Genomic DNA, 25,501 nt, shown 5'->3' with positions numbered 1-25,501 from the left:
ACGACATGAGAAATAACAGTGTTGGAGACAACAAAAGAGAATTTTGTTATCAGACAGGTGATACATGCCTCTCCGAGCTGTGGATGAAACAGAGGGCATATCACAGCATTCCCACACAAGGGCTGCTCTTTACAAAGGTCTCACAGATTAGCGAGAAACATGACCGAACCCTTACTGCACATTTACACTATCAAAATCTATTATGCCAATTACTGATATGGACATTTCAAAGGAATAGTCAATACGGGTTCAACACAAGTTGAGCTTAATTGACATAATTGATGTCACAATGCTGATTTCCATACAAATTATTAAACATTTTGTTTTGCTTTTTTAAGAGGTTACAGCAAGGCAGTTACAATGAAACCTGGATATAACTTTACACGATAAAGAGTTTTTCCATTCCAATGAGCTACTTTTCCATTGATTTTCTACGTAAACGCGCTAGACGGCCACGCAAGCGCGGGCAGTGGAACGGGGAAATAGCGCAAGGTCTTGAGATGCGTTTTTTAAAAGTTGAAAAGTTAAACTAATTTGAACTTGAGCGCCGCGGTTTTAGAACGGCGTGTCATGCGCGAGACGCTGCAAAAGATGAGCTAACGGTTATACGCTGTACAAAACAGCTTCTTATGCTGCTTAATATTGCAAACTGCTATTTCTTACCTTATTATTTTAATGTATTGTCTTGATTATAAACACACTGGTTTGTAGCACAAGCATTTTTACAGTTTTGTTACTTTTCTTGCTATTTCTCTATAGCGGCTAATGAATCAAAAGTCACGCACATTCACAGAAAACAGCTTACTTCCACATTGAACAATAAGGTGGATAGGCAGGCTAGTAAGAGTAGAGTTCGTTAGAATAAAGAATTTAAAGGAATATTCACAGTTCAGAACAGCATTTGTGGCACAATGTTGATTAACACTTATACAGGCACTTATTATGGAAGTGAACTGGGCCAATTTGTAAGCGTAAAAATACTTACTGTTTCTATAGTTATAGCAACAAAACATGAACACTATAACATGATTTTAGTGTGAAAAAAAATCACTTACTAAGGGCCGTTCACACAGAATGCATTTTTGCTTTAAATATGAACGCTAAAAATAACTGGAAGCGGATGACACTGGAAGCCAGAAACATTCAATTAACAAATTGCGTGAAAAATAAGATGTATATTTCACATGATATAGTTCACCTGATAATCAGGAATGCCAAGTTATACTGAATTATCTAGCACATAGATGGATACAGCAAAATGGCTTCTCTCTACTATCTTGACGCTTCACAAACACAGATCTCTGACAGTGCTTGAAATGACGGGCCACAGCGTTTCCAAACCGTCTCTGAAACACTGCTGTCTTGAGTAAGTTGTGTCAGGAGCAACAAACAAACGAGAGATGTTTTTATCCCTTAAAAAACATCACAGCACATCAGAGCCAAAGACTGATTACAAGATCACATGTACGTAAACTTTTCATTTATTAAAAGGTTTACAAAAGCATCTTGCAGTCTCGGCTGTGCTGCTATTCAGTAATCCACTAAAAGTGCGTCCTCGATAGCAGATGAGTGTAACAAGGGCTCTGCTTTGTTGCTTTACATAAAACAGGCATTGAGATTGAATAATGCTTGATTGTTTCCTCCTTCTACGGCACATTAGACAATAGATGATCTTTACAGCAACGTTTAGTCACCTATGACAGGATATATATATATATAAACAGACTATCACACACATGCATCTAGAAAAACTAGTGATCTGTCTGCTTAACTGTGTATTCACTGCCGTTCACAAGTTTGGGGTCGCTAAGATTTTTAATGTTTTTAAAAGAGTCTCTTCTGCTCAGCAAAGCTGCGTTTATTTGATTAAAAATACAGTAAAAATTGTGAAATATTATTCCAATGTAAATCAGCTGTTTTCTATGTGAATATATAGTAAAGTGTGATCAAAGCTGAATTTTCAGCATCATTACTCCAGTCTTCAGTGTCACATGATCCTTCAGAAATCATTCTAATATGATGATTTGATGATCAAGAAACATTTATGATTATTATCAGTGTTGAAAACAGTTCATATTTCTGTGGAAGCCGCCATACATTTTATTTTTCAGGATTCTTTGATGAATAGAAAGTTCAAAAGAACATAATTTATCTGAAATAGAATCTTTTGTAACATTATAAATGTATTTACTGCCACTTTTGATCAATTTGATGTGTCCTTGATGAATAAAAGTGTTAATTTCTTTAACTTCTTTCCCAAAAAAAAAAATTCTTACTGACCCCAAACTTGTGAACGGTAGTGCATATACACACACACACATATACATATACATACATATATATATATATATATATATATATATATATATATATATATATATATATATATATGTATATATATATGTATGTGTGTATGTATGTATGTATGTATAAGTTAGCTGCGCTATAAAGGCTTAAAACAACTGAGCACTAAGTTAGGTAATGTGTGTAGGAGGCTGAAGAAGATATCACACTCATAAGAAACAAACAAAAAAAAGAAACTTCAATTTTAGACAGAACTGCGTTTCACCTTTCATTCACAAGACGGTCAGAATTTAATGTGGAGTCTATGCAATTTAAAAAAAGCAAAAAACGGAACTACCAGTCATGACAAGTTCACAACAGTGGTGCCTTTCATTTCAGTGTAATTATAACAGTGGATGTATCTGATTTCAAAGACCATTACTGAACCCCTCTCTTACCTGCTTCTTATTAATCAAGACAAATCAAAATCAAAAACACCTTGGGATGAAATTCATCCCTATAATCAACAGCAACAAGACTTTACTGAGATTCAAGAGGAGGTGACTGGACAGTGTGAGAGGAAGACAATCTTTCATTAAAGGATTTCCACGGGAAGTCCTACCTGATGTGCTGAACTGGCTGCTCCCAAGAGTGGTCGGCCTGTTTTTCCCACTGTTTACAGGTGGAGAAAACATCTATGGGAAGACACATAAAAATGAAGTGGTACTAAAATTGCACAGAGTGTTTCATGTTTTAATGAATAAAGAATTTTATAGAATATTAAATATAAATATTTTATTGATCCCAAAGTAGCAATGTAATTCATGTGCAAATAACCAGGAGATGTGTGTGTGTGTGTGTGTGTGTGTGTGTGTGTGTGTGTGTGTGTGTGTGTGTGTGTGTGTGTGTGTGTGTATGTGTGTATGTATGTATGTATGTATGTATGTATATATATATATATATATATATATATATATATATTATGTATAGTGGTCGACCGATATATCCCAAAGCCGATATATCGGCTGTGCATTTGTAGCCTGCATAAACGCGTTATTACTGCGCGTGACGGTCGGTCCGTACGAAGATAGTGAATGCGAACAGAAGATCAGCTTCACAGGAGACGCGACTGACGTCCTTAATTTTAAAATATGCTGTGCTAAATCCAGTTGCCCACTGTGTCATATTCATATCGTTTTCACTGTGTGCCGTATGTAAAAGTAGCGTTACCTTGTCTTTATTTGAAAAAAAATATGATTACCATTGCGCAAGAAATTACCAGATGACTGAAATTGCCCTGTTACAGTGTTTACTTCCTTTTTATTCACATATTCATATTTTTAAACAATTACTTTATTTATGAAAAATACGGTAATAGGATTGCAGATTCAAGAAGTTGCCATCTAAAGTATAAGCATGTTTATTTTAAGGATTTGTTTTCTAATTTATTAAATATTGATTCGGATAAATATAAAGTATATGCAAAAACTTGTAAAAAGTTGATTTTTATTTAATTTGGTGAAAAATAAAAATATACATATAGGCTTTAGCTATATAAAAAAAAAGTAATACTTGATATCTAATCATGCATATATTATAAGTGAATGACTGAACGAATGGCAAAAGTTAGAAGTAAAATCATTGCTGAGTGTCTTACCGCGCTAAAATCCAGCAGATCACTCAGCTCCTTATCCGTCCCGATAGCGGCAATCCGCTGCTGAGGGTTCATCCTTACGATCCTTTACTAAATCTACAAAACACAAACATCATTCCCCTCAATCTGAGAGCCTGATGTGTGCTGAAGCTTCATGCTAGCCAGCACAGCTTATGCAAATGACATCGGTGAACTGAACATCCGCAGCTTGACATTTGCTAAACATCCCCACCTCCAGTCTTTAGCATAACTTTGCGCTCTTCCAACACCTTGGTACCAGGGCAATCTGGCAAAAAGGACCTGGTTGTCCTTGAATAAAACCCTACTATGTGTTATTCAAATAAATAGTAATAAAAAGCTCCTGAAGACAGTCCCAAGACCTCATTTCCCCAGCTTCGTATTATTGACAGCTTTAGACGAGGTTACGGCATTTCTGTCTGTTAATAATAGCAAGCGCATGACATGAGGTGACACGGTGAAAAGAGGTTATATTTTAATTTAATAGAGCAGGCCTGATAAGGTTTATAGGATGACCAAACGTGGACATGTTGAGAAAGACGCTACTCGATGGTGTCACACACACACACAGACACACATGGACCCGCAGCATCATTTTTCAACTGCATGCGTTTGATTCCTCAATGTAGCTATCAAAAGTCACGAGCTCATAATGAACGCACACGCGCTGTCAAAACATCTGCCGATACACACTTTTGTTGTTGTTGTGTTAAAGGAGAATGGTTACTTTACAAACAACGCTGCTGGCTGCTGTTGTTGTTTGCAAATTGCCAGTTACCTATTCATAATAATGGTGCGACCATGAAAAGATTAAGCGAAAATCGACCATAAGCACTGACAAAACACTAATTTGAACACGGACAATTAACAGCGCGATGTCAAGCTGAAGTGTTTAAGCGAATGCCGACCCCGTTCCCTTCATATCGGCTCCCGTTTTTTCTGCTATTCCAACTTCTTTCACCCAGTCCAAAACCCCTCGGAAAGTCTGTGCAATATTTTACCTTTTCTGCTGTCAAAATTCCAACTAGGGCGATCGGGTGTGCCGATGACGGCGAAGGTTTCCTTGTTTCGGGTCGGAAAGATAATGAAATCGGTATCTTTTGCGATTAAATTTGGCAAATATCCACTATGTAACTTGCGAGTTTCCCTTAGGCAGACATTTTTGCTTGGCGATAACCGAATCACAACAATGACGTTCGAAATTGTATCCTTCCACCAGAGCCGTAGACTTGAGCGTTCTTCAACGGTGCGGATGAATATCGTGTGTGGCGAATCATACAACCTTGCTAGGGGAGTAAAGGACCACTGGAGCACCTCCTAAAATCAGTTTGGTTTACCACACAACTCCCTTCACATAAATGTAGGCTTTGTTTGGTGTGTGTATTATTAGTATTAGGAGAAACTGAGTATATTTGAAGCATGGAATACATAATTCCAGCTGCATTAAGTCAAGTGTTCTGCGGGAAAAAGTGCAGCATACATGCTGAGGAGACCGTTTGAACTTGTGCTCACTTTTCCAAAACTATGTCGACATATGGACATTGCTATTCCCCCTTTCAAACCTTATATAACTAGACCTAACTTTGATCACCACACTTTTTTTCTTCTATTCTTCATCATCTGAATTGGAATTCTATATGTGCCACAGCAGGCACAAGAACAACACAGTCAGCCACAATACAGTACTGTCTGGACTCTGGAACATCAAGAATAGGCTATAGAGCAACAACATAAGAAACTTATAAATAAAAGTGCAAAACATAGCATATATGTGTTTGTGTTAAGTATGATAAGTTATGATGTGACAAGTTATGGAAAAACAAAAAGATATGAGAAATTATAAAAAGTATGTTTTTGTTGTTATTATAAATTTTTGGACTCGTGTGTTTTCTCAAATAGACTCTAAATAACTCTAATATTCTAATTTTCATTTTTAAAAATAAATTAATCTGCATACAATTTTTCCAATCATAACTGACTATTTAATACTGTTGTTTACATGTGAGAAGAAGAGACATATTCAATCTGAGTAAATATGTTAAATTAAAAAAACAGTCTTTCTGAGTTGTCAATAAGAGTAGCCTAATTAAACACTATAGAAAATGTGCTGTAAAACAAACAGCAACTTACTGCAAATAAATGGCAGATTCCTCAGTACTAACAGTGCATGACTTGAACTACAATAAATTATGATAGCTGTTTGTATGCTCTAAATTACAATGTGTTTATTATTTATTGCAAAATAATAATGGGATATTCACTGATATGCCTATCCAAAATATTGATACTGAGTAAAACTAGAAAGTATAGGCTACTTCATAAAGAACAGAGAGCAGGGGGAAATTGTTTACGCCATTACATACATCCAAACATTAACCAATTTTAATCAAGTTCATTCACAGATATTTAACTTTCAAGAAACTACAAAAAGAATGTCAGACCAATTGCATATCCAGAACAAAAGGTGCACAGAGTTTGTCACTAAGCCGAAACAGCTTACAGTTGAGCTGGGTTTTTTGGGGTTTTTTTTTTGGATAAGCCATCCAAAAACAAACAACAACAAAAAAACTAAATTTCTTCTTAACTTTCTGAATGAAAGAACGAGATGTAGCCTATCATCTGTTGGTGATGATGACATTCATTGTTTATAAAGGGCATGCGTCCTCCTAGCCCATCACAATACTCATAGTGCCACCTGTTGGTCAAAACAAACAGAAGCGAGACAAGACTATTTAACAACTATAAAAGTTGCTATAGTCAAATTGAACTCTTACATAATTATATTATCTTTATGATTCTGTTAAATCACAATTTATTTGCTTCAAACTACTGTGTACGACACTTTTCTGACGTTATTCTAACATTAGTTGTTTTTAATGTAACATCCATTCGTTTCCTTGAAATATTTCGAAACTTGATTGTTAATTTTAGTATAACGTTGCAAGTCTTAAAATCTAAAACTTACTCTACTAAAGAACATGTTCATGTAGCCTAATAGCCTATACGAATAGACGGCGTTTGTCTTTGTTTTGGCCTAGTTTATATCGTCTGACTCATTCATGTAACGTTAGTTGTTATAGTTTAATTTCTTCTCAGCACACAATAACTTAATGTTCTGTATTTTTAATCTAAGACATTTCGAAGAGTTGAAAAAAGTCCAGGTTCTGTGGGAGACGTGAGCCTCTTGGTTTCTCAACAATAGCAGCCCCTCTGATTTCCCATGAGTCTCTGCGCTTCATGCCGCGGTGAGCGTGTCTGTCTGAATCAACACTGATGTTGTTAGTAAATATTTCGAGATTTTAAAAGGTAAGTTTGAGTTTCGTTTTTTAATCTGCAATGTTTGCCTCTGTGTTATCATAAACCCAGCGAACATTTCCTGTGTGTCTTGCTGTTTCTCTATGCAGCCGCTTGCTATTTTTCTTGCTTTTAGCCTGTTAGCATCCAGACAGCCGACTTGCTTGCTAACAGATTTCTCAATAATGTGCTAAATAGAAAGTCCATGTGTGAACCTCTCTGATTTCTTAGCATTTGTGCACTTATTTCTTGAATGCATTTTGATTTTTAGTGATATCTGGGAGTGAAATTTTGTGAATCTGAATTAGCATTTTAGCCGGTCTGTGTCCGCAGTAACAGTCGATAACAATATCGTGCCTGCTAGAGGTGGTTCACAGGTTTTGCACCACTATAATTGGGCATCTAAACTTTAAATTAATTAAGTTTAGTTAACTATAGTCTGTGTCTTGTGTGCAGCAAAGATAAATTGGTTTCAACTCAAGCATCTTAGTATTACTGGATTCTCAAGCATTAGCTGAGGTGTAATTGTGCTGGTGTGTTATAATAATGTATTTTGTCGGGAGTTGATGTGATTACGTTTACCACATAACATTGCCCTGATAATCTTTGTTTCTTCTCAGATGTCTGAGCTGTTTATGGAATGTGAAGAGGAGGAGTTGGAGCCGTGGCAGAAGGCAGTACCCGAAACCAATCTAATAGATCTGGTTGATGACGAGGATGATGATGAACCAATATTTGTCGGTGAAATCTGTAGCTCCAAGCCTGCGGCCAGTACAAGACCAGGTACAGCTCAATTTTGGGCATACTGACACGGACACCTCTGATCTGGTCTTGTCCTTGAGATGTTTATCATTGTGTTCCTTGTGATCTTCAGGTGCCGTTAACCAACAGAACCAGCGAAGTGTCCCGGTTCATAACCCCTCGATGGTGGCAGCATCACAAAAGACTCCCCAAACCCTGCCGAACCCCGCAATGGTGGCTACAGGTCATACACTTATGGTCAGAGGCTCAGCCCCATCAGGGGGCAACCCCATCCTCATCCCTCTCAACACAACTCTAGGACCTCAAACAGCCCCTCAACCCATCATCATTAACAATCAGGTAACTCTTTGCTGATTTTTCTCAGGTAAAATCTGTAATCTAAATCACAATTATAGAGTTGCTTTTAGTCCATAGTAGCCATAGGCTTCCGCTCACTGAAGGTGATTTTTAGCAAATATTAATAATCATTCATGAATTTGAATTTATTGATGTGTTTTCATAGGTTGGGCTGTTTGATCAGGATACTGAATCTTTCTTTCTTTCTTTAAATCATTTCATTTTCATATGATCATTATCACTTTACCAGGGTTACATTGTGGCGTCACCACAGAATCTCAACAGCAACACCTCGTTCATCAGTTCTTTGGGGTCACAGTATCCACCAGGAACCACTTTCACTGTTGTGCCAGGTATAAATGTGTTTGTGTAGTTGTTTCTTTCACACTACACTACACGACACTACACTACTCGGGGGAGGTGGGGGGTACTCGTTTTTTTGTGATATTGAAATTGGTGATCCAATTTATGAAAATCTATTATACAATGTCACAAAAAAACGAATACTAGCCTAACTAACATAAAATGTGAACAAAGAATCTACTTACAAGCATTAGGACAATTAAACTATAATAGAACAAATACACAAATGAAATAGACCTACCTGAAAAACTTAAAGCCCTAGATGGGCCTATATAAACCATACATAAATTGTTATCAAATGTACAAAAAACAGTGCATAGTCTTCACTGTGTAAATTTATTCTTATTAAAGTTACAAAAAGTGATTCAGTCAAGAGCATTGAGAGATTGTTTAAGATTAATGACAGACAACAGCAGCCTAATATTCCTGCTGCTGTCTGTCATTAATGTAATGTACTGAAAAGCATGCATTTTCTTTCTCAACTGTTAACTTAAGACTTACTCGCAAAGGTTGGCATTTTGAAATGTAAGTGTGTGTATTTGACCTATCAAGCCCAATAAGGTGCCAAAAAGAACTCAAAAGGGTTAAAGGGTTAGTTCACCCAAAAGTGAAAATTCTGTCATTAATTACTCATCCTCATGACGTTCCAAACCCGTAAGACTTTACTTTCATTTGGTCTTTTTGATGAAAACTGAGAGATTTATGTCCCTCCATTGACAGCTACGCAGTACGCAACTACAACTTGGATGCTTCAAAAAGTTCATGAAGAGCAGGGCTTGAAATGAACTTTTTTTTAGTTGGTAGCACTGGTTGGTTGCACTCCCAACTTCAAAAAGTTAGGAGCACCAGCAAAAATTTAGGAGCACCACAACGAAAATGTATGTATATTAAAAGATTTATTTAATTTAAAAATAACACCACGTTTTGTAGAGAAATGAAAACGGTAGTGATGCAACGATCATGATTTTTCATGGCCGATTCAGGTTTTTTTTTTTTACACGCAAATTGTTCAGTTCTGATACAGGTTGCCTTTTTTTTTGTTGTTGTTTAAAAAAAAAATATATATTGTTTATTTGCTCTAAAACATCTGTAGCCATTTGAAATTAGAGGGAACCACTGCGATCCATGAGCAGTTGTTTTTTATTTAAACTATATTGCATAATTTCAAGACTTAGAGCAAATACAGAATGGTCTGACTTTACCCTTGTGAAATTGTTACATAAGACACACTTGCACAAAACAAAAACAGACGGACTAAATGAAAATTCACCCTCTGACAGCAGGTGGCGCTTATGGAAAAGAAGCGCTACAGCGTTTCTTGGGTACTGCTGTTAACAAAAGCCGCTTTTCCACCGAAATTACCCGGAACAATTTGTCCCAGGAACTTTTTTCCCAGGAACCTTTTTTGCCCCAGACCGGTTGCTTTCTGCGTTTACACCGCGGTCTAAAGTACCGGGAAGGTAAACTGCGCGCAACTGCTCCTCCCAGTCTGCGACGGACAGTAATCAGTTTTGAGCGCCACATTTATAAGTATGGAGGAGATTCAAACTGTGCTGCAGTTATTGGTTTACTAACGAGGTAATTAACATAACAAAATAGACGAGCACTGATACTAAAGCGTGTTCAGAAAGCTCGTATGCGTATAAAATTAGACAAGGTATGTTGTGAGATGACTGGGACGAACGCGCAAAAATTTCCTGTTGCGCAAATACGCTTAAAAAAAGCCTGAACCCCGTCTATCAATCATAAATAGTGACAGTCTTGTAAATAGTTGTTTGTTACCAACCTCAAAGCGCTATTTCAATCCTGTTATAGTAAATTTGTAACATGGTTTGCCTTGCAATAGATGACAATGTGTAAACATAATGACTTAATATTAAAAGCTGTGGCAGAAAAGAGACGAGCACTGATAAAGCGTGTTCAGAGCTCGTAATGCTAACGTTAGATATAAAATTGTATGTTATCAGCTATTGCGGACATTGGCCGTGAGATGGCTGTGACGAACGCGCAGAAAGTTTCCTCTTCCACAAATACCCAAATAATAAAGCCTGAAACTCGTCGCCAGTCCCCCAGTTTTTTTTATTAAATTCCATATTTGCAGACAGACAACTTTACTGCATGAAGCCACTTTTTAAAAGGGAGGTTAAAAATAAAGAAAATGCTGCGTGGAGTCATCCAACCAAAATGCGGCGTGAACACAACCAATCAGCTTGTGCAGCGCACAAGTCCCACCCCTGAAAGTTCCTGAACTTTGAAAAAGTACTACCTTGTGAGCAGGGACTATCGGAGGGGGAAATATTTACCCGGAACTTCATTTAGACCCTGGTTCCTGCGGTGTAAACACATCGAGTACCAGCCCAAAGTTCCTAGTTCCTGGGGAAAGTTCCTGCGGTGGAAACGCGGCTAAAGCAGTTGTGCTCAAGGACTACTTTATATGTAAATAAGAGGAAAAGAAAATGCCATCAAAACTATTCTGAAGACAGTCAGTTCCCTTCAGAGATCTATTCATATAAACCCCCACCCCAATTTAATATTATTATTTTTCTTCCTATATTTCAAGCATTACAAACAGTGATCTTGCTGTGCCTGGTATTTTCTCTGTTGCGCGTCTGCGCTCTCTTTGTGTCCGTCTTCGTTTCCCATCTCTGGCCTCTGTTAACGTCCTGTTAATAGACTTTGTAATATTTTCACACAATTTACATTTTGAGAAATGATTGCAATGCAGTTTGTGTGCATGTCCAGAATAGAGATCAGACAAATATTAACTAAAAACCAAAGTTTTACGATCTCTTTATGTGGTATGTGGCGTCAAAGTGGTAGTTGCGTAGCTGTCTATGGAGGGACAGAAAGCTCATTAAAATAGCATTAAAATATCTTCATTTGAATTCTGAAGATGAACAAATGTCTTACGGGTAAATTATGACATCATTTTAATTTTTGGGTGAACTAACCCTTTAATGATTTTGAAAAGGGTCTCTAACCTTAAATGTGATATTGGCCACATTTAAAAACATAATGTGAACAGCCACACAGAGATATCAGATCTGAGCACTAAATCAGAATTGAGCACTGAGGTTTTCTGTGTGAATGTAGCCATATGCTCACCAAGATAAGAAATACAGTAAAAACTGTAATATTGTGAAATATGATTACAATTTAAAATCTGTTTTTTAAGATGTAATTTTGTGATGGTAAAGCTGAATTTTCAGCATCATTACTCCAGTCTTCAGTGAAACATTTCTTATTGTCAATGTTGAAAACAGTTGTGCTGCTTAATATTTTTTGTGTGGAAACTGTGATACATTCAGAATGCTAATGAGGTGATGTGGTATGTGATTCTTTATTTTGTGTGTTTGTTTCCCAAGCAGCAGGTCAGCAGATAGTTTCACAGGTCAATGCTGCACCAAAGCCAGGGGTAATTCACAGGCCTCAAGTGCAGCTCATCCAGGACAATGTGGTGACCTTGTCCAACGTACAAGCCCCAGCTAACCTTTCTTCTCAATCCCACACTACTTCAGTCTCTCAAAACACTCCAGCCATCACCCCAATATTTGTTAAACAAAAAACATTATCCCTGCAACCTATGAACAGCAGAGGTAAGCCTGTGTGTTTGTCTGTGTGTCTGTCTGTCTGTCTGTCTGTCTGTCTGTCTGTCTGTCTGTCTGTCTGTGTGTTTGTCTGTCTGTCTGTCTGTGTGTTTGTCTGTCTGTCTGTGTGTGTGTCTGTCTGTCTGTCTGTCTGTGTGTTTGTCTGTCTGTCTGTGTGTTACCGCGAAGCCGCTGTAAAAAGTCTTTCTAATGTCCTCTATCAGTGTTTCTAGGTTAGTGTTTTATTTATCAAAGTAAAAGTTTGTAACCAAGGTTTGAAATTACCATCCACCCACCATAACTTTTAGATGATTGAGCCACTGCAATTAAAAGTAACAACAAAATGGGATTTATTTGTTATCCATGCGCTCAGCTACAATTCAATAAAAAAAATCATTAAAAATACACCAAAAACAGAAAAATCAGAGGCCTTTTTTTTTTTTTTTTGAAAGAGGAAGGTTGTGTGTGACAGGTTGTGTGTAGGACTTTCTTTTTCTTTTTTTCTTTTTTTTTGAGGATCGAAGCTTGACAGGATAGACATTTGTTTTTTATGACCCACAGATAATGGAACAAGGATAAATGACACAAACAACAGTGTGTCCAAAGGAGGTAAGCTTGACATAGATGGGTTTTTAGCAATTATGTATTACAGGATTTCCAGAAGCAACAATCTTTTCATCTTTTAATCTTTTTTTTCTTCTTTGACAGCTGGAGAAAATGATTATTCCTTCAGAAAGAAATGTCCTAGGTGTCAAAATATGTTTGGCTTTCAGCTTTTAAAAAGTCACATGAAGGTTGGTTTACCATCTTCTTTTGTTTCCTGTATCAACAGCTTTGAGTTAAATCAGGCTGAGCTGCATCTAAATATTAACAACCAATTATGACACAGTTCACCCAAAAATGAAAATTGTCATCACCCTCATGTCTTTCCAAATCCATAAGACGTTTGTTCATCTTTGGAACACAAATTAAGATATTTTTAATATTCTCTAAATGATTTGTTCATCCATTAAAATGCCATTTAATCAACGATTTCAATCTTCAAAAAGTTTATCGTAAAAGTAATCCATATGAATGGAGCAGTTTAATCCAAGTGTTCTGAAGAGACAAACACTTTATATAATGAAGAGATTTAATTTAGGCTTTTATTCACATATAAACATTTGATCAATGCACATACAGCGCTCATCAAATATGGTAAACAGAAGCTTAACCGTAGTTGCTTGACGTACAAGAACGAATAAAGCATGCATGTTTGAGCCTCTGATGACTGATTACATAGGGAATTAAAAATGGCACCTAAAATCAAATGTAGAGACAGATATACTTTATTTATCCTTCAGAGGAAATGCAGTCGGTGTTGGGTAAGGTACTAATTAATTTCTAGCTACTTTTTCCGTCTTCAATGGTGTAATTAGATTAATGTACTGATTACTCTCTAAAAAGTATGCATTCCTTTACTAATTACTTTCTAAATCCCATATCATTCTCGACCAGTTGAACAACACAAGGATAGACATAAAACTGTTCTTAATTCTATCAAATAAATAATATAAAATTGCATAGATTAGTATTGAACTCACCAAAGTTTTTCAAGGGAGGTTACTTTAAAAACATACATTTTAACATTGACGTTGAATCCATTATTATTTTACAGATAACTGTTCTATAGTCTATACAGTATTTAATGTTATTACATTTGAAGTAACTGTAATTAAATGACAAAAATAAGAGTAATCCCTTACTTTATTGCAAGGGAAAATTAATTAAATTACAGTAATTAATTAAATAACTTAGTAATTGATTACAACCAACACTATATGCAGTATTGAGATGTTATGACGCTCTCTTCCCCCCCCTCTTCTTCAGCTGTGCTGCCCTGAATTGTTGGATTCTGTGTTCCCCTCAACATCGAAGCCTGACAAACAAGCCAACTCACCGAAAGTCATTGAGACTGACAAAGGCAAAATGATCATGCTGGTTTCAGACTTCTACTATGGAAAATGTGAAGGGGATTCATCTCTGATTTCCAAGTTCAAGTCCAACACCACATTCAAGTGCAACAGCTGTTTGAAAATGCTCAAGAACAATATAAGGTATTTGTTTGAATGTTAAAATAAAAAAAACACCCATTATAACACCATTACATGTTATTGAAGAACCATCTGTAATCGGTCAGTGGCCAAGTCTGGTGCTGAGATGGTTGAACCTCTATAGACTTCAGTCCCGGTAGATGATATTTAATTTGTCACACATGAAAACGTTTCAAGAAATCCTATGTTTTTTAAATCAGATTTCTTTTGTATAATTGTTTTGGTCTGTGAGGGAACAATGTGACGCATGCGGCTTAGAGGGAACATTGCTCATGAGAGTCATTAGCTACAGGAGCCCAGAGATGGAGAGAGCAATAGTTGGAGAGAGAGAGGGAGAGATGGGGGGAATCAGCCATTCTCAGACCCCATCACTGGATTCCCACTCAGATGGATGACATTATCAGACCCCTGTTCCCTCTAGGGGCCCCAGATGAATAATGGAAGGTAGTTTGGCTGCTATAAGAACTGTTCTTGTGATTAAATAACTTTACTCAGCCACGGCGTGAGAAAAGCCTCAGTAAGCTCCTTTTAATGGGGAGACGCGTTTGCAGCGCACCCCAAGTTCTGGCGGCGGGGGTCACAGTTCAGCCGTATAAAAATCCCTATTAGGGGAGCTGAGGTTGCAGAACGCGCTGACTGAAAAATTGGCTGCTCAACGTCAGGGCGCCAATGGCAGAGTGGATAGAGGCAGCCTGAACAACACATCATTAAATAAAGAAGCAGAGCAGTATAATTGCTGGTATTATAATGGCTATTATGCACAGTTAGAACGTGAACTTTAAGTAGAATATTTGCTCATTTGTCTCTCGAAAACCCTTGGGAGCTCAAATGCTTCTTGAGTACACATGCACAGGCCTCGCACTGTTTAAAGGTGACTTTTAATAGCGTATGTTTGTAATTTGGCTAATTATATTTAACTGTGCATGAGTTTTATTTTGTATTCCCAATGGCGCTGAACATTAGCTACTTTAACTTTGGCATTTTCCCTTCCCTTCAGACGTATTTGATGAATTACGGTTTATGATGAGTGGATAGTTCATGTACTGCTCATTTGTATCTTTTAAATCCAGTGCAATCTGTAGACAAAGCTGGAATATGACCTGTTTCAAAAATAGGATGAGAACTTCGGTTGCAACATCTGAAACGGCATGTTTCTCGGAGGATGTAATGGGTCTATTTTTAGATGCTTTTTGAAAAAGCAAAAGGAAACTCCACTCCTGAGAGAGCAGACACGTTGTGGTGGTTTACCTGTTTGAATGTTGTACATCTGTTTGACATTCACTTCCTTGCACATCAAAGGCTTTCCTGTTTAGTCGTCACACCTTTGTCAACGGCGGTCCCGCTTGTCAGACTGAGTTCTCCCCAGACAGCAGCTGTTTGTGGAGCAGGGCATTTACCTTAAAGAGTGTCATTAATGTCACAGGTTGCAGGTGTACCCAATGCCTTCTCACTCTTACCGTCTCTTGAGGCATCCTGCAAGCCAATTGTGGTTGCGAGTGTCACACCTACTGACTTTTTTTTTTTTTTTTTTTTAGAAATCTCTGCACACACACTTAGAATAAGAATTGAAGAAAGATGACATACTTGTCATCTCATTGTCAAACTCATTGTTTGACTTTACTCCGTGAATGTGATTGTATATCTACAAGCTGTAGCTTCAGTTATTGTATTAGTCATTTAATGAGAGAACCATTAAACAATCACCATCCATAAACAGCATTTGCGGTATGTTGCTTGTTCGCTGAGCAAAACGCCTGGGTCATTGCCACTGTCAGTGATAATTTTCAATATGTCAGAAGTTGCAGGGTTGACAGGGCCAGTAATTTAGCTGGGAGTTGGTCACCCACTGAGAGATGTGGCCCTCTGATTCTTCAACGGCTATGTAAATCAAGGCCACAGCTGAAAATCAGCTAGTAGGATTCTTTTATCTGGACCTCTCTCTTTGTAATGCCATCCTTTGCTCCTTGTCATCTGTTCTTTTCCCTCTCACTCAGGTTCATGAACCACATGAAGCATCACCTGGAGTTGGAGAAGCAGAACAGTGAGAGCTGGGAGAGTCACACTACATGTCAGCACTGTTACCGGCAGTATTCAACTCCCTTTCAACTACAGTGCCACATAGAGAGCGCCCACAGTCCCTTTGAGTCCACCAGTAAGTCACAGCACTTAAGTGTTTTCTTTAAGTTGGTGGTTCTTGGCCTGAATAAAGGCCAGTTCATATATCACCGATAAAGATAACAATAATAAGTGTAAGTATATTAGTGTCCACACACCAACGCAAAGTGATTTCATTGAGAGCAGTCGTCTGTGACGTTATAATAGTTGTGGTGTGGATTTTCCTATTCTCATGGAATTAAGATGATTATTGAAACTTTGTGATCAGGCCTTTAGCCACAAAGTGGACCAGCCTGGCAATATGAGAGAAGGAAGTACTAGTCGTTTAGCTAACACTTGTGCTACAAAATGACATTTCTCCATCATTCTCTATTGCTAATTGAGAATGATAAATACATAAAACAACAATTTCACTCCAAATGTAGTCTTTTGCACTAACAAAGCTATCAAAAAAATCTACTTTCAAAAATCACTTGAACACTCATCATGTCACATAATTATGATTTTAAAACTTGACTAGGAACTTTCCTGGAGGACTTGAGGTTAGGTTAAAATAGTCATTTAATGGTGTAATTGAAATGAGAATTTCACCAGAGGGGAATACTTTGATGGTTTTGATATATTTTAAGTGTAGTGATATATTTTCTTTCCCCAGCCAACTGTAAAATATGTGAATTGGCTTTTGAGACGGAGCAAGTGCTTCTAGAGCACATGAGGGACAATCACAAACCTGGAGAGATGCCCTATGCCTGTCAGGTAAAGCTTCATCATTGCTCTATGTAATTTGTATTTCGAATACTTGTTTCTCACTTTGTTTTTGCTCTCTTGAAGGTTTGTAACTACAGGTCCTCCTTCTTCTCTGATGTGGATAACCATTTCCGCACAGTTCATGAAAACACTAAAGACCTGCTTTGTCCCTTTTGCCTGAAAGTCCTTCGCAGTGGCCATATGTATATGCAACACTACATGAGACATCAAGTGAGTGTATAACCTCGTATGTATGCTTCTATTTGCGTTTTGTATGGATATGGATTTATTGCCTCCTTGTTTAATAATTGAAACCAAAGAGTGTGTATATGAGTCTTTCTGACATCATCTGTCTCTTTGTCTGTGTATTTGGAGCTTGAGACTTCACTGATCTGAAGTCAGCACAATGTGCAACTCATTTGTGTGCTGCCCCATTGGCTCTCACTCTAAGGTTGGATTGATTTGGTTGTCTGCCGAACAACTTGGTGCAATATATAACAGGCTGACAATAGCGGTCTACTCTATTCACCCTCCCTGTTTTTTTTTTTTCCTTATGGGCTTCTCCCAGGCAACAGCAATCCAGATTAACCACGAGTCTTATCGGCCAAGAGCAAGATTTGTAACCAAAATAATAGTACACCAAAAAAAAAGTGCAATATTTTTACATAATTTTTTTTAGCAATAAATCACAGCAAAATTAAATTGACAATTCAATTATTGAATGTAACTTAACACTTAACTTTTTATATGTTCTGTGTTCTTTTATTGTATTTTCTAGAAAAAGGGGATTCAAAGATGTGGGAAGTGCAGATTAAATTTCCTCACCTACAAGGAAAAAGTGGAACACAAAACACACTTCCATAGAACCTATAGGAAGCCGAGAAACCTTGAAGGATTGCCTCCAGGAACCAAGGTCTGCTTGAAACCAAATCTTTTAAAATCGAAAGTTGAAACTATAATATAGACTGTATAACATAAACAACATAGGCTAATCACAAATGATCTGGGATTATACTTTTCATTATTTTATCTTTTTAGGTGACAATTCGGGCCTCAGTTTCTGGTGCACCAATGTGTTCTGATGTTTCAAGCAAATCCTACATCATACCCACAAGTCCTGAAACGGCCAAACAACCTGTCAGAACACCAGCAAACACAACCAAACCAAACTTAAATGGAGGAAGGGCAAAGACCACAAGCCAATTCAGCTTTAACCGAACCGTCCACAATAATGAGCTTAAACGTTTGAAGTGAGGATTCTTTAGCACAAAGTATACTTCAGTTTCGACACAAGCTCTCGTCAATGCAGACAACAACTACAATATTGTTCAATCTCTTCCATTTCTTATTTGAATGTGAAACAATGGTCCCGGCCAGTGTTGCCATCTTGTGGACCAACTATTTAGTGCAAAAAAAATTAAGGCACATGCAAGATTAGAAAATGTGTGAATCGAAAAATCATGTACATACATGCATACTATGCTGATAATGAAATTTACGGCACGCGCACATACACATACCCTAGCGTACTCGTAGCAACGGAAGTATACAAAGTATAATAAATGTGTTATACAAAAATAGTCACAGCCTATATGTATGTTATGTATATGTTATGTTACATGTATGTAAAGTATGTTAATGAGTATTTATTCTTCACAGACTTCCAAGAGGAGGAAATAAGTGTGTCGAGTGTCTCTCAGAGGTTATGGACCCTTACGTTCATTATCCTTTATCGCTGAAGTGCACTATATGCAAGTTTAGATCAAGTTGCCAGAAGGCCTTCAGACAGCATATGGTCAGGTAAGGGGAAAACATGGATGGATGGATGAACAGTTCCACATGAATGTGATCAGATCTTTAGCAGGTCTTTACCTTCTCAACTGCAGGTTTCACAGCATTTCTTCAAAAGTACGGGTTGGCAAAGCGAGGAAGGCTCCACGTGGGTTGCGGTACGTTTTGATCTATTATATCACAGTTTACTGTGATGGAGGGGTTTATTTGTATTATGAACTTGCTGAAAGTGAAAGGTTTTTTTGTTTTTGTTTTGTTTTTTGTTCAAGGAGTCTAACACTGGTGTGTCTCAAGTGTGACTTTCTGGCAGATGCCTCTGGCGCTGACCAGATGACCGAACATTTGCTCAGCAGGCCAAACCACTCCTGCCAGGTCATCATGGAGCCAGGTATGGTGCTCGACCCTCAACTCGCTGCAGAAATATTCTCTTTGTGATGTCAGATTGTCTTACTTGCATACTATTTTCATTTCTTTATAGTTTCCAATGGAGGATCAGAAATAAACAGGTGAGAAAGTTGTTTGTATTATCAGCTGTTTATTGGTTTTAGTATTGTTTTTCAGTTGTTTATGGCATGTGCGTTTCATGCTGCGTCGTCATGAAAGTTTTATCATTTACACACGTTTTTAAGCGCGCTGTGAGAATGTTTGCGTGCACAAACTGCACATCTGAAGTGTGCGCCCAGAAAGGTGCATCTTGACAGCACGTGAATACTGAATTAAGCTCTCCATAAGGTCATGTGCTTGAACGGACAACTTTACACAAAATTATGTCAAAATGTCCGTATTAGTGAGTATCCTAGTAAACATAGTCGTGTATTACTTAAGTGTAAGAATTGAGAAATTAGGAAATGCCAGACAGTCTGGTTGAAGAGCGACCAGACCCTGAGAGGACAAAGGACCTCTCTGGAAATTAGCATTTAAACTCACCATTTGAGAGGCAAAGTCTCACCTCAGAACACATCTACCCCCCCCCTCTTCCCCACTCCCCCTCTCTCATGCTGAGACCACATGTAAATCACCCAAAAATCCATATGGTTTAATGTTAACAATTATCATCCAGTTTTATACATGTTTGGTATCATTTAAAATGTCACTGGTACAAATGTCTCATTTCCAAATAAGTAAAACAAAAGGTAATACCTTAAGAGTTTAGGGATAACTGACACACAAAGGAAGGTGGTCTCTAGACAAATGGTCTCCTACCCCCCCCCCCCCCCAAAAGGTGCAACTTCTGAATGCAAATTTCCATTGTTAAAAGATGTTTCCAAGTGAACGAGGTCCTGACTATATAATGAAATGCAGCAGGGGATTCGGGGCCTTTTTGTAACTCAAGTTGGCCCATGATGCTAAGAGTGAGCAAAATTCTTAGCATCATGTATTTGAATGTCGGGTTCGCATCTCTTCTCTCTAATCCAGAGCTTTTGATGTTTTGTATTGAGTATCTTTGAATTGATTATGAATTTGGCATGATACATTTACCGGACATAATAAATTGTTACATTTGATTATTCTGACTGACATTAAAGAGTTATAAAGAATAGTCAAACATTCGCTCACATTTAATGATGCACAGATATCATTAAAACCTTTTCATTTATGGAGTCAGATGAAATAACGAGACAATACGTATTCAAATGTATTGCATTTAATCAAAAAATACTTTGCCTCGAGAAAAGACAGTAACACGTTAAGACCTTCCGCCGCTGGTCGGATGCCGGTTTTGGGCCGATTGAGCGCGAGCCTTACATAAGTGAACGTAAACAGTCGAGAAAGTGAACGCACTAGTACAGTATCAGTTTATTGGATCTGTGCATTGTCTTAGTGACAGCAGCCTAATATTCCTGCTGCTGTCTGTTTTAATGTTAACCAAACTACAGACTCACTGCAAAAAATCACTCAATGCTCTTGACTGAATAACTTTTGTAACTTTAATAAGGATTCATCTATATTTAATTTAGACAGTGAACACTATGCAGTGTTATTTTACATTTGATTTCTAATCTAACTACCTGTAAAACCTGAAAAGCACTGCTTTTTTAATAAGCGTCTTTATTCTATTGTTTATTTATGCTCATTAGATCCTTTGTTCTTATTTGATTACAGACTGTTTACTTGATTTTAATAGTGTTTGAAATTTCTATTTTATACTTCTGTTTATATTATGTTAATTTTTTACATTCTTCTTGCATTCCATGTAAAAAGTCTGGCAACTAAAATAAAAAATATACTAGCCAATGACGACTCGAGCTTCAGTGCGTCCGTAGAGGGTTGCCGGTTTAAAAAGTTAGTGGTGTTTTTCTCAACGTTCTGATATGCTCTAATTGTTATACGCATGATGTATTGGTGTACAGTGACACCATATGCTTATTTGTATTTTTGTTAAATGTAGAGGTTAGAGCTGTGAAAAGAGGAGGGTAAAAATAGACTGGGAAGTGTAGCTTGCCTGAGTGAGACAAATTACCTTTTCTGATGAAACAGGGGTATGAATACAGACCCCCCCGACCTATGAATTGTTTGGAAATATAATTTATTATAAAAAATTATCTCTATTTTTTCATTAGTGTAATTGGGATGCCTATTAAGTGGTGTCCGGGTGACCTTACTTAAATTTAAATAGGAGTTTTGCTGTTAATTTAGCTGAAGAACACATTGTTATATTCACACAGATAAATTCTTATAAGTGGCTGTGAAAGGGAAGTGGGAGAATATTTGTATTAAAAATATTTGTCTCTTTCTAATGGAAAAGAATCAATTTCAAAACGGAAGAATCACTTACTCATTACTTAGCATATCCATTGGAAAAAAAAAAAGTCTTTAAAACCCAGTGTAGTTTGTTAGGATTTATGTCGGTCAGTTGAGTGTATGACTTAATTTAATGATTTCTGTCATTAACATTTTTCCTCCCAAAATATATATTAAAAAAAGAATTCGCTTGCCCCCAGTTCTCATTACTGTAATGCCAGGAAAAGAAATGTAATACTGTAATGCAAAGGGGAAATAGTATTTTCATGTATATTCTAGAATATTAGTGTTGTAATTCCTTGAAATAAATCATTGTATTAAATTTTTTTTTTTTTTTTTTTAGACTGACAGTCTGAGAATCACCATTGAGAATTATGGGAATTACAAATAACCTTAAAAAAGAAAACCTTCAAATGAATTGCAGTAATACAAATGTAGGGGATAACTGGCATGAAAATTTCACAAAAGCTACAACTCTTACAAATGATCCTAAAATCATTTTTTATTGTATTAATACAAAATATATCTTTTATTTTTTCTGAATTTTGTGGTGAATTATGATAGTTTTGTGGCCCTCTTTATTGTAACTAAAAAACTGATAATATTTTGTATCAGTCTGGTGATATTACAGCTCATAATTCTTAATGGAGCATTGTCACTCTGTTCATGTTCCTGTGCTTTTCTGTTTTTCTTGCACCTCATAATTCAGGTCACTGGAAACCCACGATGACTCCAAACAACTCCTTCCCATTAAATCAGATACTGAGGCTATAGATGAGACAGAACCCATTGAGATCAGTGATGTACAAGCTATACCAAACGAGGACAGCGTAAAGGAGGATGGGTCAGAGGTTCTTGGAGCTGACAAAAGTGAACCAGACGAGGTGAAGGATGACAAAAAAGGGGCCACGCTCGATGTGTCAGAGGAGGAATCACCCAAGAGCCTTTCCCCTCACTCACCCTCTAAGGCTCCCGTCAGCCCCATTTCTGCCCTCCCAGGTGAAGGTGGCATAACTCCCACTGATTTTCTTTGTAAAACGGATGGAATTGATTCTGTTAACACAGACTCGCAACTGGAACCTCTCACCCCTTCCAAGGTCCTTGAGGACGATGCCACCGAGAACCCGCAAGTGGAAATGGATGGTTAACTGCAACAAACAAGATTGAGAATCCCCTGAAACATCGCAAGACTCTAGACGCAGCAGAGTTTCTCGCTGACTCGCTCTCCATCTCCCCCTTTTTTTATATAAAATATGCATTAATAGGAACTTTTTTTTCCTGGACCCAAAATAAGGTGAAATCAATACTGTGCTAAACCATGACTTTGAAATCTTATACTGTACGAGTACAATATTTCTGTACTTGTGTAAGGATTGTAAAGAAGCGCCCTCTAGATTGAAACTGAGTTGTGAAGGCAGCAATGTGAATGTTCTTCTCTACATATGATTTTTTTTTTTTAGTCCTCCTGTCCGCAGTTGTGGTGGCCATTTGGACTCTACAGATGATAACGCAAAACAGAGACATAAAACTAATGAACTTGGAGCTGATTCCCACATCTGCCTTTCCAAAGGACAAACAAGTTCAGCAATTTATCAGTATACTGTATTTAGGAATTATAAAAATGTGTCCTGATATTTTTTTTTTTATTATTGTGTTTAATGTATTGTTATATGTACTTGATCTGGATAGGACTCTGCATTGGGAACCATTTCTCCTATTGATTGAGACTGAAAACATTGTAGAAATTAATTTGTCTTAATCAGTATTAAACTTTTATAACATATTCACTAGAGTTCTGCTATGATTCACAGTATTATCTCGGCCTTTCTACTGGAGACAATTTCTTGTTTTCTCGTAAGGGCTTGATTTGGTGAAGAGCACCCTCTTGTGGATTCATGCTATGTAATTCAATAAACAATAGTGATGAGAAGACTCATTTATGCGAATCGGTTCTTTTGAAGTTCTTTCCAAAGAACCGGTCAAAAAAGATTCAGTGATTATTTTATCTCGTGCGCTTTCTTTGAGTCATATTACAGGTGTTTTTTTTTTTTTTTTTTTTTGGTCGTTTTGTTTTTACCGTCCTTGATCCTCGCTATTATTGTATGTTTTCGGATATCTCTTTTATTTAAAACTGAGAGGTAGAATATCTGAGCTGGATGTTCAGTAAGTGAAACATATAAAATGTGCAGTGCTGGGGAGGCTCTTCAGAAACAGTTTGAAAACCCCCTATTCCTAAAATGTACCCTTAACCACATGTAGGCGCATTTTGTTTCCAGAGTACGTTTTAGTAATAAGAGTGTTTGTTATTCCATGATTCAGCTCAATTTTTTTTTAAACCTAAATATAATTTGCAGTATTGTTTAAACAACACAAAAGCTGTTTAAGTCCCCATTGAAGTTTTGTTGCTTTTATTATGATAGCTATTATTATCATCCTTTTCTGTAAGTTAGTGTGTTCCAAAACAATAAATGACAAAACTCACGTTTAAAAGATACATGCATTCAATATTTACATCCTTTCACTACCACCAATACGGATAAACAATTTTGATGACATAATTCAGCGGTTCATTCTCACCCAAACTCCTTGTATCAATCAGAAATACGAGTCATGGCACCGCTTTTCGGTTGTGGCTGTGGTGGGTGTCTCTGCGTTTCTATCATAGGGTTTCTATGAGTTCAGTTCGGGTCGATTCAGTTCGATCGTTTAGACCGGTTTTGTGAACCGATTCATCTAAAAGATCCGATTTAAAAACAAAACGCATTTCACCTCACCGTTGTTAAAAATAAATAATAATAAATAAATAAAAAAACACCAATGTTGTTTTTTGGAACAATTAGAATATTGTTTACATATATAAATCATTATTTTTTGAAAGATGGTATTTAAATAACATCTATTGTTAATCAGCTGATGGATGGATCAGCTGACAGTTTTATTCCTTTTCAGAATTTTCCAGAAAATGTTATTTTGGAGCTTCGTTAAATGAATATAATATTGTATTAATTCAATGCCATTCCTAGTGGTACAAAAACTCTCTTGAATGGAGTGCAAACCTATAGTCCTATTTCAACACTTCTATTTCAATTGAAGGTATTTTAATTACTGATGACAAACTATTCAATAACCACTTTGTTCGCAATCATATTAACACAAAATCTATTCCAGCTCATCTTTCAAATGGATGGCGTTATACAAAGTCTGAAACAAATATCTATTAACAAACAATATAAAATAAGTCACATTTAAAATATTACATAAATGCTACACTAGTAATAGTACTCAATTTAAAACATTAAAAATAAATTCACTTTCTGTGATGTAGAAGAGGCTATTGTACATCTTTTTTGTGAATGTGTTTGTGTTAAAGCTTTTTTAAATAATTTGTGTGGCTATAAAAAAAAAAAGTTTATTAACACCTTTAATATTATTGTCTTTATCACAACTCCAAATCTCATAATTCAGTTGTTAATCTGATCATGATACTTGGCTATTTATTTTTAATTCACAAATGCAATTTTTGGGGTAAGATCCCGCTTCTGTCAATTCCTCTGGTAGAGTATAATTCCTATGTTTTGTCTTTTATGTATTTTTTTATTGTTCCTGTTATGTATTTCCCAGTTAACACAGAACGTTCCCCTAATGTTATTTTTTGGTTATTTTTTTGGGAACCAAATACTTACGTTAGGGGAACGTTCTTTTTTGGTTTTATTTTT

The 25,501-nt window shown here is 36.8% G+C and overlaps 2 protein-coding genes across 11 annotated transcripts in view; one reads left to right on the top strand and one right to left on the bottom strand.

The window, feature by feature from the left end:
• Positions 1–5,222, bottom strand: part of tcf12 (transcription factor 12) — a 122,095-nt gene extending 116,873 nt beyond the window's left edge. For 2 of the 9 annotated variants that reach the window (XM_084405275.1, XM_084405274.1), the window contains exons 1-3: positions 4,957–5,140; positions 3,941–4,033; positions 2,906–2,978 (exon numbers count right to left, since the gene is read on the bottom strand). In XM_084405275.1, the coding sequence (XP_084261401.1) occupies positions 2,906–2,978; positions 3,941–4,012 (145 nt within the window). In that variant the 5' untranslated portion in view covers positions 4,013–4,033; positions 4,957–5,140. Of the gene's footprint in view, positions 1–2,905; positions 2,979–3,940; positions 4,088–4,956 lie in introns of those variants that run through there. The other 7 variants (XM_084405281.1, XM_084405276.1, XM_084405280.1 and 4 more) reach the window with 7 other exon arrangements.
• Positions 5,223–7,132: 1,910 nt separating this feature from the next.
• Positions 7,133–23,717, top strand: znf280d (zinc finger protein 280D). Of its 2 annotated transcripts, none has more exons than XM_084403671.1 (18): positions 7,133–7,261; positions 7,870–8,032; positions 8,124–8,350; positions 8,598–8,700; positions 12,079–12,306; positions 12,859–12,906; positions 13,006–13,091; positions 14,167–14,393; positions 16,385–16,542; positions 17,161–17,261; positions 17,337–17,483; positions 18,031–18,165; positions 18,291–18,502; positions 18,912–19,052; positions 19,139–19,201; positions 19,313–19,431; positions 19,522–19,549; positions 22,495–23,717. In XM_084403671.1, exons 2-18 carry the CDS (start codon positions 7,870–7,872, stop codon positions 22,931–22,933), a joined length of 2,625 nt encoding a protein of 874 aa, XP_084259797.1. In that variant the 5' UTR covers positions 7,133–7,261; the 3' UTR covers positions 22,934–23,717. The 2 variants fall into 2 exon arrangements, with proteins under 2 accessions (XP_084259797.1, XP_084259796.1); XM_084403670.1 differs by having other exon boundaries at positions 7,149–7,261; positions 12,076–12,306.
• The last annotated feature ends 1,784 nt before the right edge of the window (positions 23,718–25,501 follow it).

Source organism: Rutilus rutilus, assembly GCF_951802725.1.
Source record: "Rutilus rutilus genome assembly, chromosome: 3".
In the NCBI taxonomy this organism is placed as follows: Eukaryota; Metazoa; Chordata; class Actinopteri; order Cypriniformes; family Leuciscidae; genus Rutilus; species Rutilus rutilus.
Note: the sequence above shows the minus strand (reverse complement) of the source record. Positions and strands in the feature narration are given on the sequence as shown.